Genomic DNA, 26,846 nt, shown 5'->3' on the forward strand with positions numbered 1-26,846 from the left:
ACACTTTGGGAGGCCGAGACGGGCAGATCACTTGAGGTCTGGAGTTTGAGACTGGCCAGGCCAACATGGTGAAACCCCTCCTCTATTAAAAATACAAAAATTAGCCAGGGCATGGTGGCGCACGCCTGTAATCACAGCTACTTGGGAGGCTGAGGCAGGAGAATCACCTGAATCCGGAAGGCAGAGGTTCCAGTGAGACGAGATTGCGCTGCTGCACTCCACCCTGGGTGATAGAGCAAGACTCTGTCTCAAACAAAAAAACCTTAAAACACTTTCTTATTAGATACACAGTAAAAAACAACAGTATAAATAATTTGCCAATTAAAATGAAATTCCACTATTTAGTCTGAAGATCATAGAAGAAAATACTATTCTGAGTTGTTAAAGGTAGAATAACTGATATATCTTTTCTTTTCTTTTTTTTTGAGATGGAGTTTCACTCTTGCTGCCCAGGCTGGAGTGCAATGGCGCAATCTTCGCTCACCGCAACCTCTGCCTCCCAGATTCAAGTGATTCTCCTGCCTCAGCCTCCCGAGTAGCTGGGATTACAGGCATGCGCCAACACGCCTGGCTAATTTTTTTGTATTTTTAGTAGAGACGGGATTTCTCCATGTGGTCAGGCTGGTCTCGAACTCCTGACCTCAGGTGATCTCACATGATCCGCCAGCCTCCACCTCCCAAAGTGCTGGGATTAAAGGCATGAGCCACCGTGCCCGGCTAACTGAAGTATCTTTTCTAGAGTGTAATATGACACTATACATCAAAAAACACATAATTATTTGTAATTACATGTCATTATGAATAATTAAAAATAAGTTAAATGACACTATACATCATAAAGCCCTTTTAAAAATCACGGAACTTCTGACTTAGCAATTCTATGTCTAGGACATGTCCTAAGAAAAACTATACAAAGATTTGTGTGCAGAGTCTCATCACAAAGAGCTGTCAAAAATATGTAGATTAAAGTGTACTAGGGAAACAATGTAATGAACTGAATTGTATTTAAATTTTTGGCTGACAAAGCAAAGTGTCCAAAATATGTTAAGCGAATTAAAAGGAGGTTACAATTTATAAGTTAGTCATCAATTTTGAAAATGGGAGTAGGGGAGTATGAACATAGGCACTGAGTGTCTGAAAGTAATAATGATATATATATAAAAAACAAGATTGGCCAGGAGTTGACATTACTGAATCTGGGTGATGGGTATCTGGAGTGGGGTGGGGTAACAGAAGGACTTTTCATGATCACGATTACCATTCTTTCTACTTTCGTAAGTATATTTAAACTTTTCCATAGTAAAAGGTTTTTTTAAATGTAAAAAAAATATTCACTGAAGTGTTATATCAATCTGGGTACAGAATTACGGATGTTTTGCCTAACTAAGTCCAAATTCTCATTCATTCTCCCAGTCACTTCAAAACACCATCGAGACAAGTTTAACTTACCACCCAACAAGCATTTCCAAGGTCAGCAATCTTCACCTTGAGCTTTTCTGCATTTTTTGGCTCAAGGGGATTAACAAGAAAATTTCCAGCCGTGGATTTTCCTACAGATAACAGGCATCATCAATAAGACTGTTCAATGAACAGAGAAATACTCAATGAGTAATAAAGCTCTCCAAGGTAAGAGTAATACAGTCAGCAATACCCAAGTGACAACTTACATTTTCTGAGACAAAAAGAGCACAGCAACACCTTGAGTTTCCAGAATTAAAAACCCCTGCCCTCATAGCAACAAATGAAGTGCTGTGTACTCAGTACATGATGGATAAAGTTAGCTACAGATTACAATTTAAATGTAACTTAGACACACCTGCTGTAAAGCTATAGTTACAAAAACAATCATACTTTTAGTCTAGAAATCTGTGAATGTGTTGTGCAGGGAAGGAGTGTTGAGGAAGTATAGCTGCATAGGTACCTTTGTTGTCCAGTGGTCCGTTATGTTCTTGCTCTTGTTCATCTTCACAGGGTATCTCTGCCCGAATGCTTTCTTGAAGTTGGCTAATGTGTTGTTCACTGAATGACTGATCTACAGTTGAGGAAGACTGGCACACCATGGTGTCTGACACCTCAGATGTTATAGGTGTACAAGAGTCTGTTTCTTGAGATGTGCTGCTGTCTCCATTTTGGGAGCTTAAGAAACTAGATTCCTGATTCAAATTTTGGACATCACAGTCATTAGCATTATGTAGATCCTCTTTATGTCCCAATGTTTCATTATTACTGTTCTGAGTATAATTAATGACTTCAATCACTCCATTGCAATTAATTTCTGCTGCACCACCCTCTGTATCACGTTCCATAAGTGTTTGATCCTGGCCAATGGTACTTGACTCTTCTAAGGAACAAACGAACAAAAAAAGATGTATGCATATGTGTGTGAGTGAAAGAACAGAAACATTTCTCACAAGATTAAAACATTTTCTAGAACTTATACTGAGTGACATAAAAACATGACTAAACAGCTAGAACCTATTTCTGGAAGGGCCAAGATCTTACTTTTACCCAATTGTTAAATTAAATCTATGTTCCATTTCCTGAGAAAAGTTACAAATTACATTTAAATATTACCTGCCTAACATTTATGACAAGATCCATATTCTTATAAAGATACCCCCAGAGATGTGTTGTATGTATGAAACCACTGTATTATATACCAATGATAAATTAACTTAAAGTGTGTTGTAAAGTAATTTTTGTGATGTTCTATTTATACCAAGTTTTTCTTGGGTCATTTTATTAGGTGGGTTCTCTTTCAAGGGTCTTTCAACAGGACTCTCTGATTCTTCTTGCTTGTTTGGTCTTTTTTGCCCAGGGCCCGACTCTTTCTCCATTTCCTCAATTTCCTGCATTCGCTTCTCTAGTAATTCTGCCTGGCGCTTCTGCTTCTTCTTCAATTTCTTCTTCTTATTCTTTGACATTTTGTCAGCCTGGGCGGAGATTACAAACAGATAAAGCCTTCAGGTGGCTAATTAATTACCCCCAGTTGGAGATAGTTGTTAACTTTAATTACTTCCTAATTAAATTTCACAAATCTTTCCCTAACATAGCACTTAAGTCTTTCATTAAATTAAAAGATGCGGGATACTCTTATAAACCCAAATAAAAACAGAATAAATAACAAAGTGTGGTCTTCTGAGCAGTCCGTGGGGTTGGTTTACATTCAGACAAACTCAAATTTTTTAGAGGCCTCATCAGTACAAATTTGATGAAGGTGCATGGGAATTTACTGGAGAAAATTATAAAAGCGCAGGAATTTTTTTTCCTTTTGGTTTTCAAACTTGAAACAAACTGCTACCATCCACAACAGAAGAACCCAGGCCCATAGTCCATAGATCAAAATTAAATATAGAAACACCTTATACTTACTGGTTTAGGTTGGGGAGCAGTACTGACTGAAAAGAAAAGAAAACCAAGTAAGAATTCTGGCATTCATCAGGCAATATAAACTAAGGCTCAGATAAAACACTCTACCAGAATGAAAAGTCTTTCTTATGCAGTCTACATTGCAGAGAAAACTATTGTTTTTAAATGACTTAAGTAGAAACCATATTATTATCATTTTTAAAGAAAATAATGCATAATAGAAATTGCCAAACTTAAAAAAAAAAGGGATAAATAAAATTCTTCCTCCCCAGGTAGCATCAATAAGTGCAAAGAACCAAGTTCCCATTTCTGGTTTCCACGACTAAAGCTGCTAAAATCACCTATTTTCCATTCCCATGCACTGCTCAAAATAGAAAGGGACAAGCAACAACCTCTTCACCTCAAATGCTACCCAGAATCTGTCAGTTTTAAAAGGGGAGTCTAGGTGACATCAAGAGCTATAGTAATTTGCTCTATAGCATGTCATGGATAACAGTGTAGCTTAGCTGGAAGGTAGGATCTTCAGTCTTCCTCTTTTTAAAATATTTGTATAATAACTGTGGTTAACAAAAAACACATAATAAAAAATTTATACTCTAGATAAGTGTACATTCAGTGGTTTTAACACTATTCACACTGTTGTATAACAGGATCTGTAGAATGTTTTCATCTTGTAAAACAGAAACTACATCCATTTAACAACCAACTCCCCATTTCCCCCTTCTTTAGTCTTCCTTTTTAAAGAAGTGTATAACTAATACTTCAACTTGAGGATCAAGCAAGTTCCTAAAAAATGACACACTACTAAAACTAAAATCTGTATCTCAAAAGAAAAAAAATCATAAAGCAGCCTTTATTTATTTATTTAATTTTATGTCTTAGACAGGGTCTCACTTTGTTGCCTATGCTGGAATGCAGTGGCACTATCACAACTCGTGGCAGCCTTGACTTTCTAGGCTCAAGCAATCATCCTGCCCCAGCCTCCTGAGTAACTGGACTACAGGCACGCATCACCATGCCTGGCTAATTTTTTTAATTTTTGTAGAGACAGGGTCTTACTATGTTGCCTAGGCTGGTCTCAAACTTCTGGGCTCAAATCATCCACCCACCTCAGCCTCCCAAAGTGTTGGGTTACAGGCATGAGCCACTGTGCCTAGTCCCACAATTTATTTGGTATATAATATTATGTGGCACACTACTAACTGCTTTACCATTTAATCCCAATAATTCGCAGTTGAGGGAAAATAAAGTAAAATAACTCAGCTAAGGTTTCTCAGTCTAGGATGAAGCCCAAATTCAAACCAAGTCTGTCTACTCCAGTGTTTAAACCCAAACTATTAATAGCAATGTTAGCTTGTCCCTCTATAGACTACCAGTCCTATAAATGAGCATGTGTGATCACAGTAAGAGGTAAACACTTCAAAAATCATCAAATCATAAGAAAAAATATTTTTAAACAATACACACCAGCTTTTATAACATACAACACAAAGACACAACAATATCTAGTTTTCTCCTTCCCCTATGGAAGTAACAGTGAGAATGTCTCTTGGAAGCTGATAATATTTCTTAAATATGTTATTGTTGAAATGGATTGAGTGGTGTTTAATTCCCTGGTAACAGAATAAAAATAGAAATTTCTTTTAACTTCTAATGAGAGCGAAGTCCCTAAAAGAAAATATACCTGCAGATCCGGAAGGCGGAGGAGCTCCAGATCGCTGCCATTCTGTTGCTTCCGCAGCCAGTCTCCGAATGTACTGCTCATTCACTGACAATAAGATGTTCTCTGGTTTAATGTCAGTGTGGATGATACGGCACTTGGTATGTAAATAATCAAGACCCTGTAATACCTGAATGGAAATAGAGTGGCAGACTTGAAAACACAAAATACAGGCTTTCTGGAGAAGTAAGAGATTATAACATGACATTAAAAAAACAAACGAACAAAAAAGATATGATAGCGTTTTCTATAGAGAATAAAAGCACCTTTTAAAAAAGCACAAATAAACTTTCTCAGAAAGATTAAACTATGAAAAACGCAAGAATTTATTTACAATAAAAAATTCTTCAACGTTTTACAAAGCTAATTCTATTTGGAGATATTCTTCAACTATGTACAATGCAAAGACTGAGAATAAACATTCAACACACACACACCCTCTAAGTGTTGTAATGTAGGTGCTGACAGAGATTTAGATATCTTTAATTCAAATTTCCTCACTGATGAAGAACTGAGGTCTCTTGCTGCCCAGTTTGGAGCTCTTTCCAGGACATACAATCCAAACAAATTTTTGCCCCTTGAAGTATTAATATTTTCCTGATGGTAAAATTCTATACTGTATATTGAAGGCTCTTTAGAAAATTAGAAAATGCCTATGAATCATGCTGTATAAAGAGATGGCAATAATCTGACATAGCAATTATCTATTCATGTAAAATTACTATTTGCAACCAGAACTTCTGGATAAGGGCTCCAATGTTCCCAAGTTAGGAACCTCAGCTTCCCTTTCTAATTATTATAGGAGGCAAACCTGGGGGAAAATGGTTATGCTAAAACATTTAAAAAGAGAATAAGCACAGTAAATTCTAAAGGTTGAACAAAATATTTAATTTTAGCAATTAACTTTTTTTTTTTTTTTTGAGACGGAGTCTTGCTCTGTCGCCCAGGCTGGAGCGCAGTGGCACGATCTCAGCTCACTGCAACCTCCGCCTCCCGGGTTCAAGCGATTCTCCTGCCTCAGCCTACCGAGTAGCTGGGATTGTAGGCGCTCGCCACCACACCCGGCTAATTTTTGTATTTTTAGTAGAGACGGGGTTTCGCACTGTTGGCCAGGCTGGTCTCGAGCTCCTGACCTCAGGTGATTTGCCCACCTCGGCCTCCCAAAGTGCTGGGATTACAGGCGTGAGCCACCGTGCCCAGCCAATAACTTAATTTTTAAAACAAAAATTCCTTTTTTTTTTTTTGAGACAGAGTCTCGCTCTGTCACCCAGGCTGGAGTGCAGTGGTGCAATCTCGGCTCACTGCAAGCTCCGCCTCCTGGGTTCACGCCATTCTGCCTCAGCCTCCCAAGTAGCTGGGACTACAGGTGCCTGCCAAGACATCCGGCTAATTTTTTGTATTTTGAGTCGAAAGGAGGTTTCACCATGTTAGCCAGGATGGTCTTGATCTCCTGACCTCGTGATCTGCCCGCCTCAGCCTCCCAAAGTGCTGGGATTACAGGAATGAGCCACCACACCCGGCCTTAAAACAAAAATTCTATTGGAAAAAATAAACTCCTGACACTTTAAGAATATTAAAAAATCACTACATAGTCAAGACTAAGATACTTGCTGATTCAAGATACATACTTGCTGAATAATTTTTTTGACACAAGGCAGTGGAAGCCCCTGATAATTGGATTTGATGATCCACTTGAGCAGATGATGCCCCAAAACTTCAAATACCATGCAGATATCTAGGAATTCATTAAGGAGGGAAAAAAAGGCACAAAAGAAGAACACGGCAAGACAAGCTGTGAATTCCATCCTATTAAATGTTATGTATTATTTTCTTTCAGTATAAAAAGTTATAGAGCTTGAATGAATAAATATGTAGCTGTCAATCTTCTAAAGTTTCAAAGTCTAATGCTATAGTCAATGAAAGCATCCATGAAACATTAAATTGTGGGCGGCTGGCTTATCAATATTATTGTGTACATTAAAATACTCAATGGTAAAAGAAAAAGTGAAACCTACATATGCAAATAGTGAAAGAAAGCAGTAGGCTCAAGCCTCAAGCTGTTGATTAGCTTCAGGTAAATTAGTTTCTTCCCTAATATCAAAATTGGTGTCCAGGGTAAAAATTCCCACTCTCACAGCGTCAAAGCAAGGAAAAACAAATTATTCCCTAACTATAGAAGAGATGAATGTACAAGAAAGACTTAAACCTCAAAAACGTAAATGCCAACATTTTTTTTAAATAGGAAATTTGCTTAATGCTCTGTATTTTACAAAACTAATCTTGATTCCAGTGCCACCATGTGTTGTCCTTATGTGTGAACAACCTGATGACACCACACAGCAGGAATACTCTTTCTGAGTCTAAAATTGTTCAGGGCACTACAGAGATTTTAGTAGTATCTTGATGTCTTCCACCCCCACTGGCTTCTACATGCAAGTTAAGACATACATATACAGTAATGGTCTAGTGCTCAGACTTTAACATTCTCCATTAAAGGAAAGCCTGAGCTCCTTGGAAAAATGGCCAAATCCAAGGCAGGTAAAATACAGGGTAAACTTGGAACACCTTGCTGTTCTAACAAATAAGAGAACCTGTCAGGAAGAAACAGGAACCATCTTGAAAAGGATGTCACCAGCCAACGTGGAGACTTCTTTTTTTTTTTTGAGACGGAGTCTTGGCTCTGTTGCCCAGGCTGGAGTGCAGTGGCACTATCTCAGCTCACTGCAACCTCTGCCTCTCGGCACTACAGGTGTGCACCACCACGCCGTGCTAATTTTTGTATTTTTAGTACAGATGGGGTTTCACCATATTGGCCAGGCTGGTCTCGAACTCCTGACCTCATAATCTACCCATCTCGGCCTCCCAAAGTGCTGGGATTACAAGCGTGAGCCACTGCGCCCAGCCAGACCATTATAAAGAATAAAGTTATGAGTTAATATATGAATTAAAAACAGAACAAGTCCACACTGATCTGAAAGTAAGTGTGGAGGCAGGAGGAAGAGAAACATCTTCTTTAGAGAAGAAAGCCAAATAATAAATACATAAGGGATTACAGAAATAGAAAATCATCATTTTTACAATCACTATAGTATACTATTACTGATTCAGGTAAGAATCAGTGAATACTAAAACAACTATGTGAAAGACTGTTGGGAAAAAGATTGTCACAGTGTCAAAATATCATTCCACAGGTTGCTTATTAATTACAAAAAGAACAAAGTACCTTTACAACTGAGAAATATGGAAGGCACTGCCTTAACCAAGTGATCAAACTTACTACCACCAATGATAAGCACAAATTTACATCATGTGCCTTCTAATGCAATATACCGAGAAGACTAAAACATAATCCATGTAGTATGCTTGACAAACACGGTTAACTTGAATTTAATCATGAGGAAACAATCAAACAAATCCAAACTAAGGTGGCATAAAACAACTAGCCTGGATTCTTAAATTAAAAAAAAAAGGCAATGTCATATATGTTCCAAACTACGTAAGATTAAAAGCACACAACAACCACAAACACAGATCAAAATTACAATAAGATAGCATCTCAAACTAATAAATGACTAAAATAAAAAAACTAAACATCATCAAACGTAGGTGAGGTTGTGGAACAATTAGAACTCTTGTATTATGCTAGTAGAAGTCTAAAATGGTACAAGCGCTTTGGAAAACTGCTTGGCAAATTCTTAAATATAAAACCTATGACGGGTCGGGCATGGTGGCTCATGCCTGTAATCCTAGCACTTTGGGAGGCCGAGACAGGTGGATCCCTTGAGCCCAGGAGTTCAAGAAGACCAGCCTGGGCAACAAGGTGAAACCCTGTCTCTACAAGAAAAATCCAAAAATTAGCCAAGTGTGGTGGTGTGTACCTGTAGTCCCAGCTACTTGGGAGGCTGAGGTGAGAGGATCACCTGAGCCCAGTAGGTCAAGGCTGCAGTGAGCAGAGATCATGCCACGGCACTCCAGCCTGAGTGACAGAGTAACACCCCATCTCAAAAACAAAACAAAAAAACAAACAAAAAACCCCAGCACCCATCAAGTTTTCTGCTTTAGCCAAGATGGAGTAACAGGGACCGGATTTATCTTATTGAAGAAACAATACTCAAACAGACCAAATACAAAAACAACAGAAGACTCTGGACATCAGACAACAAGTACAGTGATCCCTGAAAAAAGGAAACAACAGCTGAACCCCGGGATTGCCCCATCTTTTTGCCTTGAGTCTTTCCAGGTAGACTCCACAAGTTGAATCAATGGGAACTGAGAGTCTGGAGAGACCAAGGCAGCTATAATTCACTGAAAAAGGTACCAGAGAGGGGACAGCTGCAGAAAGAGAGAAATTTGGAGATTTGCAGAGGGGGCCCGCCCCTTCAAGGATTCAGCAAAGCACATGTGTGTGAGGAAACTAGCAGAGGCAGAGAAGAAAAAACATCTTGAAGGATTATAGAGAACAATGCCCAGCATTCGCATAGGGCTTGGAACAGTGCCTGTTCCCAGCAAAGAGACTAGAAAAATTTAGTCACAGGGTATTGGGTAGGATATATTTGGGAAGGTCTTGCCTCAGTAGAGGGAATGATTAGACCTGGACTGAGCAATGCTTTGGATCCATCTAACAAACCATAAAAGTAAAATCTAAAAGGATAAAACACTTTCCAAGTAACATCACACCATCCCAGAACAAGGCTCAAGAAGATTTATAGAAATACAAAACATCCAGCAGCCAACAAGATAAAACTTACAATGTGATTACCAGGTAGTAAAACATATCCAAAATTAAAATAATCAATCATGTGAAACTAACTTAGAACCATCACAGATGTTAGAATTAGACAAGGACATTAAATGGTTATTATAGTTGTATTCCATATGTTCAAAAAATTAAGTAGAGACTTGAAAAGTATTTTTTAGAAGACTGAAAATGGGCCAGGCGCGGTGGCTCATGGCTGTAATCCCAGCACTTTAGGAGGCCGAGGTGGGCAGATCACGAGGTCAGGAGTTCGAGACCAGCCTGACCAATATGGGGAAACTCCATCTCTACTAAAAATACAAAAAAACTAGCCAGGCATGGTGGTGCATGCCTGTAGTCCCAGCTACTTAGGAGGCTAAGGCAGGAGAATCACTTGAACCCAGGAGGCAGAGGTTGCAGTGAGCCGAGACTGCGCCACTGCACTCCATCCTGGGCAATAGAGGGAGACTCTGTCTCAAAAAAAAAAAGACTGAAAATGAACTTTCAGAGACAAAAAGTGCAATGTGAGAGATGAAAACACACTGGATGGAATAAATGGCAGATCAGATTTTGTAGAATAAAAAGATTAGTGAATTTGATGGCACAGCAACAGAATTAGTCCAAAATAAAACAATTTGGAAAAATAATCCGAACAAACAAATCCACACATCCACAAAAGCAAGCTTTGTGGGCAACTCAAATAGTGACCCCCAAAAGGGAAGACAGGAAGGAGGTGAAAGTATGTGCTTTTTGCAATGAATCAACAAATCATAAAGGTAAAGATTCACCCAGTAGCAAAGCATACCCCTAAGTGCTTAGATTCTGGATGTCATTTCCAACTGAATGGAATTAGGGTTTCTTAAAGAAAAACTGATTCTAGATTTAAGACAGGAAATTCACAAGGTGAGCCTGCAACATCTTGATGCCAGATAATAAACTGCCAAAATGTCATACAGATCCTGACTCAAGTAAGAATCGCAAACTAGAGAAGAATCTGAGAAGATGGTGGAGTAAGAAGCCACCAGAAATCTGTTTCCCCACCTAGACAACCAACGCACTGGCAGAATCTGTCTAATGTGATTCTTAAGAAACTCTGGAGTCTACTGAGGGCTCACAACTTCCCGAAGAAGAGGCTTGGATAATAAATTATTGTAAATGTTGGTCAATTTCAGCTCTTAGCACAGTGTCAACCACCTATCCCCTAATCCTATAGCAAGCAGCCCTGCACACAGTTTGTTGGAGCCATGGTGAGCAAAAAGGATCCTGTCCCAAGTATCAGAGAGGTGGGTGGCCATTTTTGTGCCCCCCTCCACTGTTTTAAGCCCCTCTTCTGGCTCAAGTGATCCTGCAAGGATTTAAAGGGCCAGTGCCCTATTTCCTCTCCTTCATTTCTTTCTTTTTCCCCTTTGGGAGCCAGACATTAAGACTAGGACATTTACGGCCAGGCACGGTAGCTCACACCTGTAATCCCAGCACTTTGGGAGGCCAAAGTGGGCAGATCACTTAAGGCCAGGCGTTCCGAGACCAGCCTGGCAAACATGGTGAAACGCTGTCTCTATTAAAATTACGAAAATTAGCCAGCTGTGGTGGCATGCACCTGTAATCCCAGCTACACGGGAGGCTGAGGCAGGAGAATCACTTAAACCCAGGAGGTGGAGGTTGCAGTGAGCTGAGACTGTGCCACTGCACTCTAGCCTGTGTGACAGAGAGAGACTCGTCTCTAAATAAATAAATAGACTAGGACATTCAAAAGCAACTGCATATAGAGGGAAAAGCGGAAAGTGACTGCGCATGCCCAGGGAAAGATGCAGACTGAGCAAAGACCTTTCGTTCACATCTCAGGGTGATCCTTGGAAGAGAAAGACTACCATAAAACCTAAAGTATAATAATAATAATAATAAAAAAATAAAATAAAAAAAAGAAAAAAAAAAAAGAAAAACGAAAATAAAAACAAAACAGAGCCAGGTACAGTGGCTCATGCATGTAATCCCAGCACTTCGGGAGGCTGAGGCAGGATGATTGCTTGAGCCCAGGGGTTTGAGACCAGCCTGGGCAACATAGCAAGACTCCATCTCCACAAAAAATAAAAAATTAGCTGGGCGTGGTGGCATACAACTGTAGTCTCAGCTATTTGAAAGGCTGAGGTAGGAGGATTGCTTGATTCCAGGACATCGAAGCTGCAGTTTAAGTCATGACTGTGCCACTGTACTCCAGCCTTGGCAAGAGAGTGAGATCCTGTCTCAAAAAAATAAATAAATAAAAATAACAAACCCCATCAAACCTTAGGGATATGGCCAAATCTAATTTCCAGAGTTACCATATTAGATTTAAATGTCCAGTTTTCAAAAGAAAATCACAAGGCATATGAAGAAATAGTTAAGTACAGCATATTCAAATGACAAAAATAAATCAACAGATACTGTCCCTGAAAAAGACTTGATGCAGACCTACTAGATAACTTTAAAACAAATGTCTTAAAGATGCTCAGGCCAGGTGTGGTGGCTCATTCCTGTAACCCTATCACTTTCAGAAGCCAAGGCAGGAGGACTGCTTGAACCCAGGAGTTCAAGACCAACCTGGGCAAACACAGTGAGACTCCATCTCTACAAAAAGTTTAAAAATTAGCTGGGTGTGGTGGCATGCACCTGTAGTCTGGAGGCTTAGGCAGGAGAAGCACTTGAGTCTGGGTAGTCAAGGCTGACGTGAGCTATGTTCGCACCACTGCACTCCAGCATGGGTGGTGTGAAGACCTTGACAGAGCAAGACCTTGTCTCAGGAAAAAAAAAAAGCTCAAAGAACAAAAGGAAGATGTGGAGAAAGTCAAGAAAACAATATATAAACAAAACGGAAATATTAATAAGGATAAAAAGAAACCAAAGGAATTCTGGTGCTGAAAAGTACAATAACCGAAATGAAAAAATTAACTAGAGGGATTCAAAGGCAGATTTGGGTAGGCAGAAGAAAGAATCAGCAAACCTGAAGTTAGGGTGATGGAAATTATCAAGTGTGAGGAATAGAAAGAAAAAAGATTGAAGAAAAGTGAAGAGGTTTAAGGGATCTGTGGGACATCATCAAGCAGACCAAATATACACTGTGGCAGTCCCAGAAGAAGAATACAGGAGGAGGCTGGGCACGGCGGCTCACGCCTGTAATCCCAGCACTTTGGGAGGCCAAGGCAAGTAGATCACTTGAGGTCAGGAGTTCAAGACCAGCCTGGCCAACATGGTGAAATCCCGTCTACTGATATACAAAAATTAGCTGCGTGTGGTGGTGTGCACCTGTTAGCCCACCTACTTGGGAGGCTGAGGCAGGAGAACAGCTTGAACCCGGGACGCAGAGACTGCAGTGAGCTGAGACTGCACCACTGCACTCCAGCCTGAGTGACAGAGTGAGACTCCATCTCAAAAAAAAAAAAAAAAAAAAAAAAAGAAAAGAAAAGAAGAATGGCTAGAGAGAATATTTGAAAAAAACAATGGTTGAAAACGTCACAAATTAGATGAAAGACATGAATCCAAGAAGCTCAATGAGCATCAAGCAAGATGAACTCAAAGAGACCCACATCAAGATACATTATAATCAAACTTTTGAAAGATAAAGAGGGAATCTTGAAAGCATCAAGAGTGACTCTTCACATACAAGGGATCCTCACTAAGATTATCAGCAAGTTTCTCATCAGAAATTTTTGGAGGCCAGAAAGCAGTGGGCCAACATATTTGAAATACTAAAAGAAAAATAATGTCAACCAAGAATCCCATATTAAGCAAAACAATATTTCAAAAGTGAGAGAAAAATTAAGACATCCCATGTAAACAGAAGCTGAACGAGTTCATTACCAGATGTGCCCTGTAAGAAATGGTCAAGGGAGTCTTATAAGGTGAAATGAAAAGACACTAAACAATAACACAAAGCCAGGCATCCATATGAAGAAATAAAGATTATCAATGAAGGTAAATACTTGAGCAATTATAAAAGCTAATATTATTGTAATAATGGTTTATAACTCCTCTTTTTGTTTTCTACATGATTTAAAAAACCAATATGTCAAAAAATAATTAGTCTAAAAGCTAGTATGATTATAACTTTGGTTTGGTAGAATATATATAAACAAAAAAGCTCCAACTATACGCTATGTACAAGAGACTCACTTTAGATCCAAAGACACAAACAGATTAAAGTGAAAGGCTGAAGAAAAGATTCCATGCAAATAGTCACCAAAAGAAATCAGGGGTGGCTATACTAATATCAGACAAAATAGATTTTAAATCAGAAAAAGTTATAAGAGATAAAGAAGGACATTATATATATTAATAAAAGGTTCAACATACCACCAAGAAGATATAACAATTATAGAAATTTACATACTTATTAAAAGACCACCAAACTATATAAAAAAAAAACTGACAGAATTAAAGGGATAAATAGTTCTACAATAATAGTTGGAGATTTTAATGCCACACTCTCAATAATGTATAGAACAAGCAGACAGAAGACAAGCAAGGAAATAGAGGACTTAACACAATAAACCAATGAGATCTAATAGTCATTTAACAGGTATAGAGCTTCAGTTTTACAAGATGAAAAGTTATGAAGATGGATGGTGGTAATGACTGCATAATTTTATGTTATGTGTATTTTACCACAATAAAGAAAAAATTAGACCAAAGAGGAAGAAGAACAAGAACAATAAGAACAACAACAACCAGTAGTAGCAGTAGTAATAGTAGCAATAGTAGTAGTAGTAGTAGCAGCAGCAGCAGCAGAAGACAAAAAGAAAATAAAGCACAAGACATTTGGTGAGACTGAAACACTGACTAGAGAAACTTGTGACTAAGAAACTGGTCCCAATTTTTTTTTTGGTATAATAATTGCATTCAGGTTATCTTTTTATTTAACAAATCTTTTTGTCAGAGAATGCATCTTGTTCTGCCACCCACACTGGAGCACTATCATAGCTCACTGCAGCCTCAAACTCCCAGGCTCGAGTGACCCTGCTGCTTCAGCCTCCCAAGTAGCTGGGACTACAGGCATGAGCTACCATGCCTGGCTAGTATTTTTTTATTTTTGTAGAGACAGGGTCTTGCTATGTTACCCAGGCTGGTCTTGAACACCTCAGCTTTGCAAGGTGCTGGGATTATAGGCATGAGCCACAGTGCCTGGCTAGGTTATATTTTAAGAGTCCTTGTCATTTAGAAATACATTCTAAAACAATTACAGATAAAATGTTTAAGATTGGCTACAGAATTATCAGGAGGTATAGACAAAACAAGATTGGCTATAAGTTGATAACTCCTGAAATGGGTAATGGATCTGTGGGGATTCATTAAACTATTTCTACTTCTTTACATTTGAAATTTACCAATGATTCTGCTGAGAAAAAAATTTTCCCCCCCGAGGTGGAGTCTTGCCCTGTCACCCAGGCTGGAGTGCAGTAGCATGATCTCAGGTCACTGCAACCTCCGCCTCCCAGGTTCAAACCATTCTCCTACCTCAGCCTCCCAAATAGGTGGGATTACAGGCACGTGCCACCATACCTCGCTAATTTTTGTATTTTTAGTAGAGATGGGGTTTCGCCATGTTAGCCAGTCTGGTCTTGAACTCCTGACCTCGTGATCCGCCCGCTTTGGCCTCCCAAAGCACTGGGATTATAGGCGTGAGCCACCGCACCTGGCCAGGAAATTTTTTTAAACAAGCAATTAAATAGGCTGGGCATGGTGGCTCATGCCTTCAATCCCAGCACTTTGGGAGGCTGTGGCAGGTGGATCGCCAACATGGCAAAACCCCGCCTCTGCTAAAAATACAAAAATTAGCTGGGCATGGTGGTATGCAACTGTAATCTCAGCTACTCGGGAGGGTGAGGCAGGAGAATCGCTTGAACCCGGGAGGTGGGGGTTGCAGTGAGCCGAGATTACGCCATTGCACTCCAGCCTGGGCAACAAGAACGAAACTCTGTCTCAAAATAAATAAAAATAAAAAAGCAATTAAATAAAAAAATTTATCAAAACAAGATTATTTAAAATGCAGATTACTTAAAAAGACTAAACATAAAATAGGATTGTAAAGCTATTCTCTTATGTTTCTAGCTTCCATCTGCTTAATTTTTATTTTTTGAGAGAAGTATTACAATTTGAAAATGTTGTTTTAATTTGTAAGCAGTGATATTAAAATGACCAAACATATAGTAGCTTAAAAAAAAACTTGACAGAACATCATAATCAAGTGGCAAAAAGGAAGAGCCAAATAATTTGAGTGAAAGAAAGCTAATGAGTAGCAATCAGAAGCACTAGTAATTGAAATCACAAGGTTACATTTTTTTTTTTGAGGCCGGAGTCTTGCTCTGTCGCCCAGGCTGGAGTGCAGTTGGCGCGACCTCGGCTCACTGCAAGCTCCTCCTCCCAGGTTCACGCCATTCTCCTGCCTCAGCCTCCTGAGTAGCTGGGACTACAGGCGCCCACCACCACACCCAGCTTATTTTTTTTTTTAGTAGAGATGGGGTTTCACCGTGTTAGCCAGGATGGTCTCGGTCTCCTGACCTCATGATCCGCCCACCTTGGCCTCCCAAAGTGCTGGGATTACAGGCGTGAGCCACTGCGCCCAGCCCACAAGGTTACATTTTAAAAAAATCTCTTGGGGAGACAGTGTAAAGAAAATAACAAAAGGCTGAAAATAAAAGGCTTACGTTATTGAGTAAGCACATTTAGGGCACATTATGAATAAGAGGAGCTAGCAAAAAAGACAGTATACAGCATGAAAAAAAAAGTATCCTAAAGACATAGGAGGTCATATAGGTAGACAATAATGACTGGCTAATGTCAACATTATATAGAGAAACCAACTGTCCTCCTTCTTAATCATTCTTTTCCCCTCACCCTCCAGGCAAGTAGAGTGAACCAGTTTATATGGAATTCTGTAAGAACTAACTTTCTAGTTTAGGGTCCTTTATATTTTAATATGAGAAACGATAGTGGTCCAGAGAAAAAACCGCCTGAACAAACATACACACGAATGTGGATGTACTGCTCTGTGTGGGTATGTTATGTTGGGAAAACGGGTAGAGGCAGGAGAGTGACATGAGCCATTACTAACCCTTAACATAGTGTTTTGAGTTATATCCTTTCAATCTCTAACAGTAGTAAATAATGCAGGAGCAAAGACAGCTGGGAGATAAGGATGAAGAAAGACAGGAAAAAACGGCTTAGAACAAATGGAGAAAAGAATAAAACAGGGAATCAATGGACAGAAGCTACAGAGAAACCACCTAGCAATGTTTGAAAAATATCTTGGGGGCCGGGCGCGGTGGCTCACACCTGTAATCCCAGGACTTTGGGAGGCTGAGGCGGGCAGATCACCTGAAGTCAGGAGTTTGAGACCAGCCTGGCCAACATGGAGAAACCCCATCTCTACTAAAAATACAAAATTAGCTGGGTGTGGTGGCATGCACCTGTAATCCCAGCTACTCGGGAGGCTGAGGCAGGAGAATCACTTGAACCCAGGCGGCAGAGGTTACAGTGAGCCGAGATTATGCCATTGAACTCCAACCTGGGCAACAAGAGTGAAATTCCATCTCAAAAAAAAAAAAAGAAAAAGAAAAAGATCTTGGAACTTGAAATTCAAACCTACTAAGATATTTCAATAGTTAAAAAGCCTTCTTTGCTTAGTTAGGGTCAAATAAAGGTACTCAGCATTACGGGGGAGGTTTGAGAGTATTTCTATAGTTTTACTTGGAACTTTTGCAAATTAGTAAAGAAATCTGGCACAATGACAAACATTACAAGATTAAATAATAGAAAAAACAGATATGGCCATCACGACACCCTGTGTAGGTTTTTAAAAAATTCCTTGGTTAGAATTCTTAATTCTTTGAAAACACATACACACACACACACACACACACACACAGACACACACACACACAGAGAAAGAGAGAGAGAGAGCCATCTACAAAGTGACCACAATAAGCACAAGATACTGTTTTAAGATGGTTGCAGCAGTTTTCCTTAGACATCTGGGGAATCTGTGATTTGTATTTTTCTAAGAAATGACTCAGAATTGACTTTAGAACAATAGTCTTTCCACATTATCAACTGTTCTCTCTCCTTTCCCATCGCTTCCTTCCTGCTTCTCTGTTGAAATCTCTTCCCATAGTCTACATGAAACTACAGTCGTATGTAATCCTGTCTCCTTTAAATACAAAAAGATCAACAGCAATTAGGAATGTGCATTAAAGGAAGCTAAACATGCATGAAAAGTAAAATAATGTATGAAATGTCTTTCTTTATACATTTTAAAAATAGCTTATAAACAGGCGATTTTAGATTTATCCAATCTAAGTAAGATTCGACTTCATCTTTTACTGAAAAATCTGATTGACCTTTATAAGCACAGCTGTTGCAATAACCTTTCCATTAGCTCACCGCACGTCACTTTGATACCTGTGAAGAAAATCAGCTACGGTTCCTTCCAATTCTACAGTTCTAAAAAATCCAGATAAAAACATAAAACAAGTCAGTTTTTCATTATAATAGAACGCGAACAATTATACCCTTTTAGACTCTGAACATAATCTACATTCACAGCCTCTTCAAAGTTGAGGCTTAATATAATACAATCATAACTTAAATTGTTCATCCAGTTTCTTTCTTCCTTTCTTTTTCTCTCTCTCTTTTTCTTTCTTTTAGACAGTATCTTTCTTTCATTTTCTTTTTTTTTTTTTTTTTTTTTTTTAAGACAGAGTCGCCCAGGCTGGAGTACAGTGGGCTCAATCTCAGCTCACTGCAACCTCTGCCTCCCCAGTTCAAGAGATTCTCCAGCCTCAGCCTCTCCAGTAGCTGGGATTACAGGAGCCTGCCACCACGCCCAGCTAATTTTTGTATTTTAGTAGAAACAGAGTTTCACCATGCTCGCCAGGTGGGTCTCGAACTCCTGACCTCAGGTGATCCGCCTGCCTCGGCCTCCTAAAGTGCTGGGATTACAGGCATGAGCCACCGTGCCCGGCCTACCCAGTATTTTTCATAAGAAATTACTTCCCTTAAAGTTTCTGTGCTAACTGACAAAAATCATAGACTCTCTACTTAGTGATCCAAGGCATTTTCTAAAAGTTTCCTTTGATTTCGCTTTAATTTGCCTGAAAAGAGGACAAAAAGCTTAAAGCGATATTCTGAAAAATCACACCACACAAAATTAGACAAAATTCAGATGTGTGTTCAGAAGTGTACAATAAAAGAGGTAATTTTATTATAGTTTGCCTTAGAAAAGACACCAAGGCCATCTACACAACAAATCTAGTTCCTTTCTTTGGGATTGGGATGATTTATTCTCAAATACGTTTTTAAAAGGATACGTGTTCCATTAACTCCTGATATTTTAAAGTCATCTAGTAGTTGAACAACCATTTCTCTATTTGGATCATTAGGGTCTGAATTGCGAACCTGTAGTGGGGAAGAGACAGTAATTAGGAAAAGGTAAAGCATGGAAATAAACCAAATGGTAGGGGAAGAATACTTACAGCAAATTAACTACAAGAAAGAGCTCACATAAATCTATTTTTAAAATATACTAAAATTTCAATAGCTTTAATGGAGAAAAATCTTAAATAGTCAATTCATAAGAGGAAATACAACCAACAGGAACTATTTTTCTAATTAAACTATTTTGCTCCCTGATATCAATCTAAGTGTGGCCTCCAAATTAACTGATGATTACCAGGCTATGAGGAACTAAGAAGATTTTGCAGGATGCAAATCAACTACAGCACTAATCACACTGTTTTTTTCAGCAGATATATTTTTTTTTCATAGAAAAACTTTCTCAATGAAGAAAACAGTATGTTGATTTACTTTTGGGTAGGTACAAGGCTCCTTATCTTGTCACAAACGGACATTCTGAAAAGTACTGTCTTAAGCCAGGTGCAGTGGCTTGTGCCTGTAACCCCAGCTACTCTGGAGGCTAAGGCAGATCACTTGAGGCCAGGAGTTGAAAATAAAAAAGAAAACTACTGCCATAGAAATCTCCTGGTGCAACATTCTCACTTTATGAATAAAAAATCTGAGACTCAGAAAGAAAAAAATGGTAACATGGAGGACATACCGGGGTAAAGGCGACCTAAACCCAGGTTTTCTAATTCTGAGTTTAAGTTCCTTCTACCACACTGGCATATTCCTAATTTAAAACAGAACTAAAAATACATTTTTGATAGAATTTATCTCAGTTTCCAGGTACAAATGGAATCAGTAAATACAGTATTTTTATATTATGTATTCTATAACATATTTGAAAAACAACAAAAAAGATGCTATACATTTATTTACACAACTTTCCTTTTAACCATAGTAGGGAAAAAAAACAGTAGCTACCTGGCCTGTAAAACATGCTCAGTGAATATTTTTATTCATTTGAAAGTTTTTTTGGTTCATGCATGTAAGAAGAATTCTAATCATAGCATTTGCCAGCAGTTCCCTACTACATGCATGGAATGGGTAAATATTGTTGTCTTCCTTTACCTCTTTAAGGATACCAGAACTTTATAGAGAAAATTATCCATGCTAAAGAGTCTCCACTTGGTGTGTTTTAATTCAATGAAACTTGATTTATTTATAATTCTTCGCATTCATACGTATAATCTAATACTCACTGACTTCAGCAACCGGATTTCATCTAGTGCTGTTTCAGTGTAATGTTCAGCACTTTTAACTACTTTCATTGCCACAAATTTCTTCCCCCTAAGAAACAAACACAGGCAATTAAGACTACACAGCCTACCCTTACTTTGGGAAGCTAAGATTTAGCTATAAGATGGTTAAAAAGGACAAATATTGACTTCACGTTTCCCTGCAGCCCAAACAAGCTACTTCTACGGGAACATTTATACTTGTTAATGACACTAACTGGCCAGATTTCACTTATAGGAAGAATAAAAAATCTGTTCTCAGATAATCTCAGTTGTTGAACATTTTCTCTGAGTTAAAATCCTTCTTTTGAATATCTCCCTGAGTTACAAGCAAAACTGCAAAATGAGGATAAATAAGGGGAAAGATATTACCAAATTCCAAGTGTTCTGTGTATATATCTGTATATAGGCAAAAACTAAAAGTTTAAAAGCTGTAATATTTTCCCATAGGCAGCCAGAAGAAATATTTCGGTTAAAAGAAAATGATAAAAATCACAAAAAAATCAAACGACAAAAGCTTTACCAGCATTAATTTAATCACTCCTGTCTCTAAAGTAGAAAGGGAGATATATAATACTGATTCTTCACGAAAGAAAAGTGGTTTCTCCAAGAATACAGAGACTATTGCCAACAACAAAATTCTGATAAACGAAATCAGGCTAGAGATAGATTGAAGCCTGGATCAGCAGTGGAAACTCAGACAAACACATTTAGACATCATCTAACTAATTCTTTTACAGAACCACTAAAACTTACTGAATATCCCATGATAACCATACTGTTGAAAAGTGTCCCCAGCCTAACTTTCGGATCACATGGTATCTCCCATTGAATAGATCTCCAATTTTCACAAGATGATAACCTCCTGGAAGAAACAGGGGAAATATAATCAGAAAAACCAGGATGAGAAACAATGGTAAGAAAAGGCATTTTTACATCACATTTTTCAACATCTATATACCTTTTATCAATAAGTTTCTTTTATACAATCAATTCAACAGAAGAAAATCTTAATAGTCAAATCAGCCACATAGTATTACTGAATTCATGTTATTAAAAAAAGTAAGATTAATGATTTAGATTGAGCCTACAACAGCCTCATCCAAAAACAACAAAAAGGTTGTATATTATAATATTCTTGTCTCTCAATAATCCAATAGGTTTATCTAAACATATATATCTATTTACAATTACAGTCTCAGGTATTTTTTAGGAGACAGAATAATTCTGTTTATTTAGGGGGAAAAAAAAAAAAAGCAAGTAAGCAAACGGGATTTTCTTTAAATAAAAACAAAACAAAACAGCCCAGGCGCGGTGGCTCATGCCTGTAATCCCAGCACTTTGGGAGGCCAAGGAGGGCGGATCATTTGAGGTCAGGAGTTCGAGACCAGCCTGGCCAACATGGTGAAACCTGTCTCTATTAAAAATACAAAAATTGAGGCTGGGCATGGTGGCTCACGCCTGTAATCCCAGCACTTTGGGAGGCCGAGGTGGGTGGATCACCTGAGGTCAGGAGTTCGAGACCAGCCTGGCCAACATGGTAAAACCCCATCTCTACTAAAAATACAAAAATTGGCCAACGTCGTGGCACATGCCTGTAGTCCCAGCTACTCGGGAGGCTGAGGCAGGAGAATCACTTGAACCCAGGAGGTGGAGGTTGCAGTGAGCTGAGATTGTGCCACTGCACTCCAGCCTGGGCGAGAGCGAGACTCTGTCTCAAAAAACAAACAAACAAACAAAAAACAAAAAACAGCAAGGCGCAGTGGCTCACCCCTGTAATCCCAGCACTTTGGGAGGCCGAGGCAGACGGATCACAAGGTCAGGAGATCGAGACCATCCTGGCTAACACGGTGAAACCCCGTGTCTTCTAAAAAAAAAAAAAAAAAAATACAAAAAATTAGCCGGGTATGGTGGCGGGCGCCTGTAGTCCCAGCTACTCGGGAGGCTGAGGCAGGAGAATGGCATGAACCTGGGAGGCAGAGCTTGCAGTGAGCCAAGATCGTGCCAACTGCACTCCAGCCTAGGCGACAGAGCGAGACTCCGCCTCAAAAACAAAAAAACAAAAACAAAAAACAAACAAAAAATCCCAAAAATTAATCAGGTGTGGTGGTGGGTGCCTGAGGCACGAGAATCGCTTGAACCCAGGAGTCAGCGGCTGCAGTGAGCTGAGATCGTGCCACAGCACTCCAGCCTGGGCAGCTCTGTCTCAAAAAAACAAAAAAAAAACCCCAAAAAAACAGAAAACAGAGGAAGGCCTGAAAAGGCTGCCAACAGTGGCAAGAATCAAGGTATTTTCATATTTATCTTCGTCAGCTGAGAATAAGAAGGACCACATTCTTCTCCTAGATGGTATGATACATTCCATTTTGTGTTCCTACCCAAAGACTCTAGAAAGTCTCATCAAGAAACAGAAAAGATTAACAGGCAACCTGATGACACCATTTAAGTGTCTGTAATTCCAGTTTAACAGCCATCACTATGAGAAAAAAAGTAGTAAGAAGGTATTTTGTAAAAATCTATATGCCAAAATGTTACCATTGGTTATATGTGGCTGATAGCATTGCAGAAGTCTTTTACTTTCTTTCTGTTTAACACAGCTCTGAAATTTTCTAAGGTAAATATGTATTATAATTTTTAAAGAGGAAAAAGGTAAAAACATTTAATATAAAATTAGGCTTTGATAAATTAAGTCAGACTAAGAACAAATACTATTTCCTACGTTTTAGAGAAAAGGATACAAGTAAACAGCAATAAAACTGTGTTTATGCTGATAGATCAAACATCCAAATGAGAAATTGCAAATAGATGGCTCATGTCTCACTTCATACCTCTTTATGTACTTACCTTTACAATAATCATTAGGATCTTCCTGCTCATCATCATCAGATCCCAGAATCTCCTCTTCTTGCTCTGGTAGATCACTCTCAGAGTGGGGAGCAGAGCCTCTGTGCTGAGTTTCAGATCTAAGAAATGATACAAAAATGCCCATTCCATTTGGACAGAAGAAAATAAGACATTATCAAATGCCGCCCTCCCTACAAAAAACTAAACTTTCAGATAATATGAACAGAGTATTACCAAGTGGCAGCCTAGGAAAATATTAGCTGTAGTTTACCTCATGTTAGAAAAATACTACTTTTTTAAAACTTCAGTACATAATAAATAAAATCTGAAAAATATTGAAAAGTACAAAGGAGAAAAATTACTTGAATCTCAATATCCAAACATAATCACTGATAAACTACTGAATCTTCTTCCATTATGTTGCTGTATCTTCATAAAAATATTTATCTGTAATCACATACTGCATAAACAAATTTGCATCTGGCTTTTTCTATTATAAACTTTTTTCATTTCTGTGAAATCTCTTAAATCTTAACATGGAGGCCAGGCATGGATGGTGGCTCACATCTGTAATCCCAGCACTTTGGGAGGCCGAGGTGGGTGGATCACCTGAGGTCAGGAGTTCGAAACCAGCCTGGCCAATATGGTGAAACCCCATCTCTACTAAAGATACAAAAAATTTGCCCAGCGTGGTGGTGGGAACCTGTAATCCCAGCTACTTGAGAGGCTGAGGCAGGAGAATTGCTTGAACCCGGGAGGTGGAGGCTACGGTGAGACGAGATTGTGCCATTACACTCCAGCCTGGGCAACAAGAGCAAAACTCTGTCTCAAAAAAAAAAAAGTCTTAACATGCTTCCCTTAGAAGTATCACTGCTTACTTTGGCATATTCTGCTCAGTTGGACATTTATTTCCAATTTTTCACTACTAAAAATATAGTTGTTGAATACTTTTGGATAATCTTTATTCTGTAATTAGAATTATTTTCCTAAAATTAAACTACTAAGTAGAGGTTAAAACATTCCTATTTATAAAAATAACATGTTAAGTGTGGAAAATTTGGAAAACACTTGTTTCAAGACATACCTAATCAGAACAACTATTAACATTTTGGAATATTTCCTTCTAGGCAGTGGCCACGAATGCTTCGCTTCTAATGATTTTTATGTAGTATGACTGTTTTCCAAAAAGGTTGTACTAAGTTACATCCCCACCAGCCACACATGGGCTTTTGGTATTTAAGTACTACCTCATTCTGAAAACTTAGCCTATTTGATAGGTAAAAATCATATTTCATTTTATAATGCATTAAAAATATTTACTGATTTCCTTCTCTATATGTCTTCAATTAGTTACATCACAACTTTTGTGCAGCAGAAAAGTTAAAGCAGCAGAAAAACCTGAATTTGCATTCAGGCTCTAACACTTACTAGTTGCCTGTCTTCTAGGAGCTTTAAGCAAAAAAAGCAGGGTACCTCTGGGCCTCGTGCCTGTAATCCCAGCACTTTGGGAAGCCGAGGCAGGTAGATCATTTGAGGCCAGGGGTTTGAGACCAGCCTGGCCAACATAAAGAAACCCCATCTCTACAAAAAATACAAAAATTAGCTGGGTGTGGTGGCAGGCACCTGTAATCCCAGCTTCTTGGGAGGCTGAGGCACAATAATCACTTGAACCCAGAAGGCAAAGGTTGCAGTGAGCCGAAATCGCGTCACTGCACTCCACCCTGGGCAACAGGGCAAGATTCTGTCTAAAAACAACAACAACAAAAAACAAAACAAAACAAAAAGGCAGGGTACACAGCATTCCTTTCAACAGCTAAAGGAAAATACATCTTAATTTTAATTTTTCAGTATTTATTTACCTTTTCATCAACCTGTTTCATCCGATTATTTTTTCAAAAGATTCAATTAACAGAAAAACATTTTAATAGCAAAACCAGTTACATGCTATGACTGAGCTATTTAAGACATAAGAAATACCTTGATGCAACTAATGATTTAGATTTTTGGTGGCCATTCCAACCTTCCTCAATTCTTGATTTTCTTTTTAATCCCCCAGGGTACACAAAATTAGCTATAAAACTGCATGATTCAATGTTCATTGTAACTGAAAACATGTCTTTGGGAAATTTATTTAGTAATACACTGGCCTACTTTCCTAAGTGGAAATAAGGAGTCTGAATGAACAACAACATTCTCCAATTTGAGATTAAGATGGAATTCTGAAACAGATTCTCTGACTCAAACTTAATGAAAGTAAATGAAATGGGGCCGGTTGCGGTGGCTCACACCTGTAATCCCAGCATTTTGTGAGGCCAAGGCGGGCAGATCCCTTGAGCCCAAAAGTTCAAGACCAGCCTGGGAAACATGGTGAAACCTCATCATTAAGAAAAACGCAAAAATTAACCGGGCTTGGTGGTGCACGCCTGTAGTCCCAGCTACTCGAGGAACTGAGGTGGGAGGAATGCTTGAAGCTGGGAGGTTGAGGCTGTAGTGAGTCACGACTGTGCCACTGCACTCCAGCATGGGCGACAGAGCAAGACCTTGTCTCAAAAAAAAAAAAAGAGGTTGGGGATGATTAACTGAAGGCTTGTATAATGGAGTTGACACCGTACACTGCATAGCAGACAGGCTGGTATTTATCTTGCAGGGGAAAAAAAGGAGGTCTATTCTCTAAAGAAAAGAAAATAAACTGGAAAGAACAAATGCTGTTAGTGTGGATGATGCTACCCCAGAGTAAAGTTTTCCAGATTCTGGCATTCAGTGGGACCAAACATCACACAGGTAGCCTCCTAACTATTTACTCTGAAGAAAAAGCTGGCCAGGCACGGTGGCTAATGCCTATAGTCCCAGGATTTTGGGAGGCTAAGGTCAGTGGATCACTTGAGGCCAGGAGTTCAAGACCAGCCTGGCCAACATGGTGAAACCCCGTCTCTACCAAAAATACAAAAATTAGCCAGGCGCAGTGGCATGCGCCTGTAATCGCAGCTACTCGGGAGGCTGAGGTGTGAGAATTGCTTGAATCCGGGAGACAGAGGTTGCAATGAGCCGAGATCATGCCACTGTGCTCCAGCCTGGGTGACAGAGCGAAGACTCTGTCACAAATAAAAGAAAAAAAAAAAAAAAAGAAAAAGCCTTGCTAGGGACATTGGGCTATCAATCAGGTCTCTAATGCCTCATCCATAAAAATAAAAGGTGACCAAGGATCATTGAACATTTGAGGAAAGCCCACGGCCCCAAAGACAGAGACCAAGATAAGCAATTGAAAAACTGACCCTAGAAGAGAGATATGCATTCAGGAGAAAGACAAAACTTAAAAACTAGTTAATATGAATAGAGAAATGTTAAATGATGCCGATTTCCATATAGACTATGATGCTCTAGTCTAAAAGATGAGTAAAGTCAGAAAGAAGTTCTAGAAAATAAACTTGACCATTCCCTAAATGAAGGGGGAAAAAAATGCCCACTTATCTCATAATCGCCCATTATCCCATAATATCTCTATTCAAGATAATAA

The 26,846-nt window shown here is 38.9% G+C and overlaps 1 protein-coding gene across 1 annotated transcript in view; it reads right to left on the minus strand.

Moving 5' to 3' along the window:
- Positions 1-26,846, minus strand: part of SRPK1 (SRSF protein kinase 1) — an 88,440-nt gene that overhangs the window by 34,815 nt on the left and 26,779 nt on the right. The window contains exons 3-12 of the mRNA XM_054490905.1: positions 23,333-23,451; positions 21,245-21,353; positions 20,453-20,540; positions 19,163-19,250; positions 6,718-6,824; positions 5,054-5,219; positions 3,373-3,398; positions 2,720-2,933; positions 1,922-2,341; positions 1,450-1,550 (exon numbers count right to left, since the gene is read on the minus strand). Coding sequence (XP_054346880.1) covers positions 1,450-1,550; positions 1,922-2,341; positions 2,720-2,933; positions 3,373-3,398; positions 5,054-5,219; positions 6,718-6,824; positions 19,163-19,250; positions 20,453-20,540; positions 21,245-21,353; positions 23,333-23,451 — 1,438 coding nt within the window. The remainder of the gene's footprint in view (positions 1-1,449; positions 1,551-1,921; positions 2,342-2,719; positions 2,934-3,372; positions 3,399-5,053; positions 5,220-6,717; positions 6,825-19,162; positions 19,251-20,452; positions 20,541-21,244; positions 21,354-23,332; positions 23,452-26,846) is intronic.

The sequence above is a fragment of the Pongo pygmaeus genome, chromosome 5 (genome assembly GCF_028885625.2).
Source record: "Pongo pygmaeus isolate AG05252 chromosome 5, NHGRI_mPonPyg2-v2.0_pri, whole genome shotgun sequence".
Classification (NCBI taxonomy): domain Eukaryota; kingdom Metazoa; phylum Chordata; class Mammalia; order Primates; family Hominidae; genus Pongo; species Pongo pygmaeus.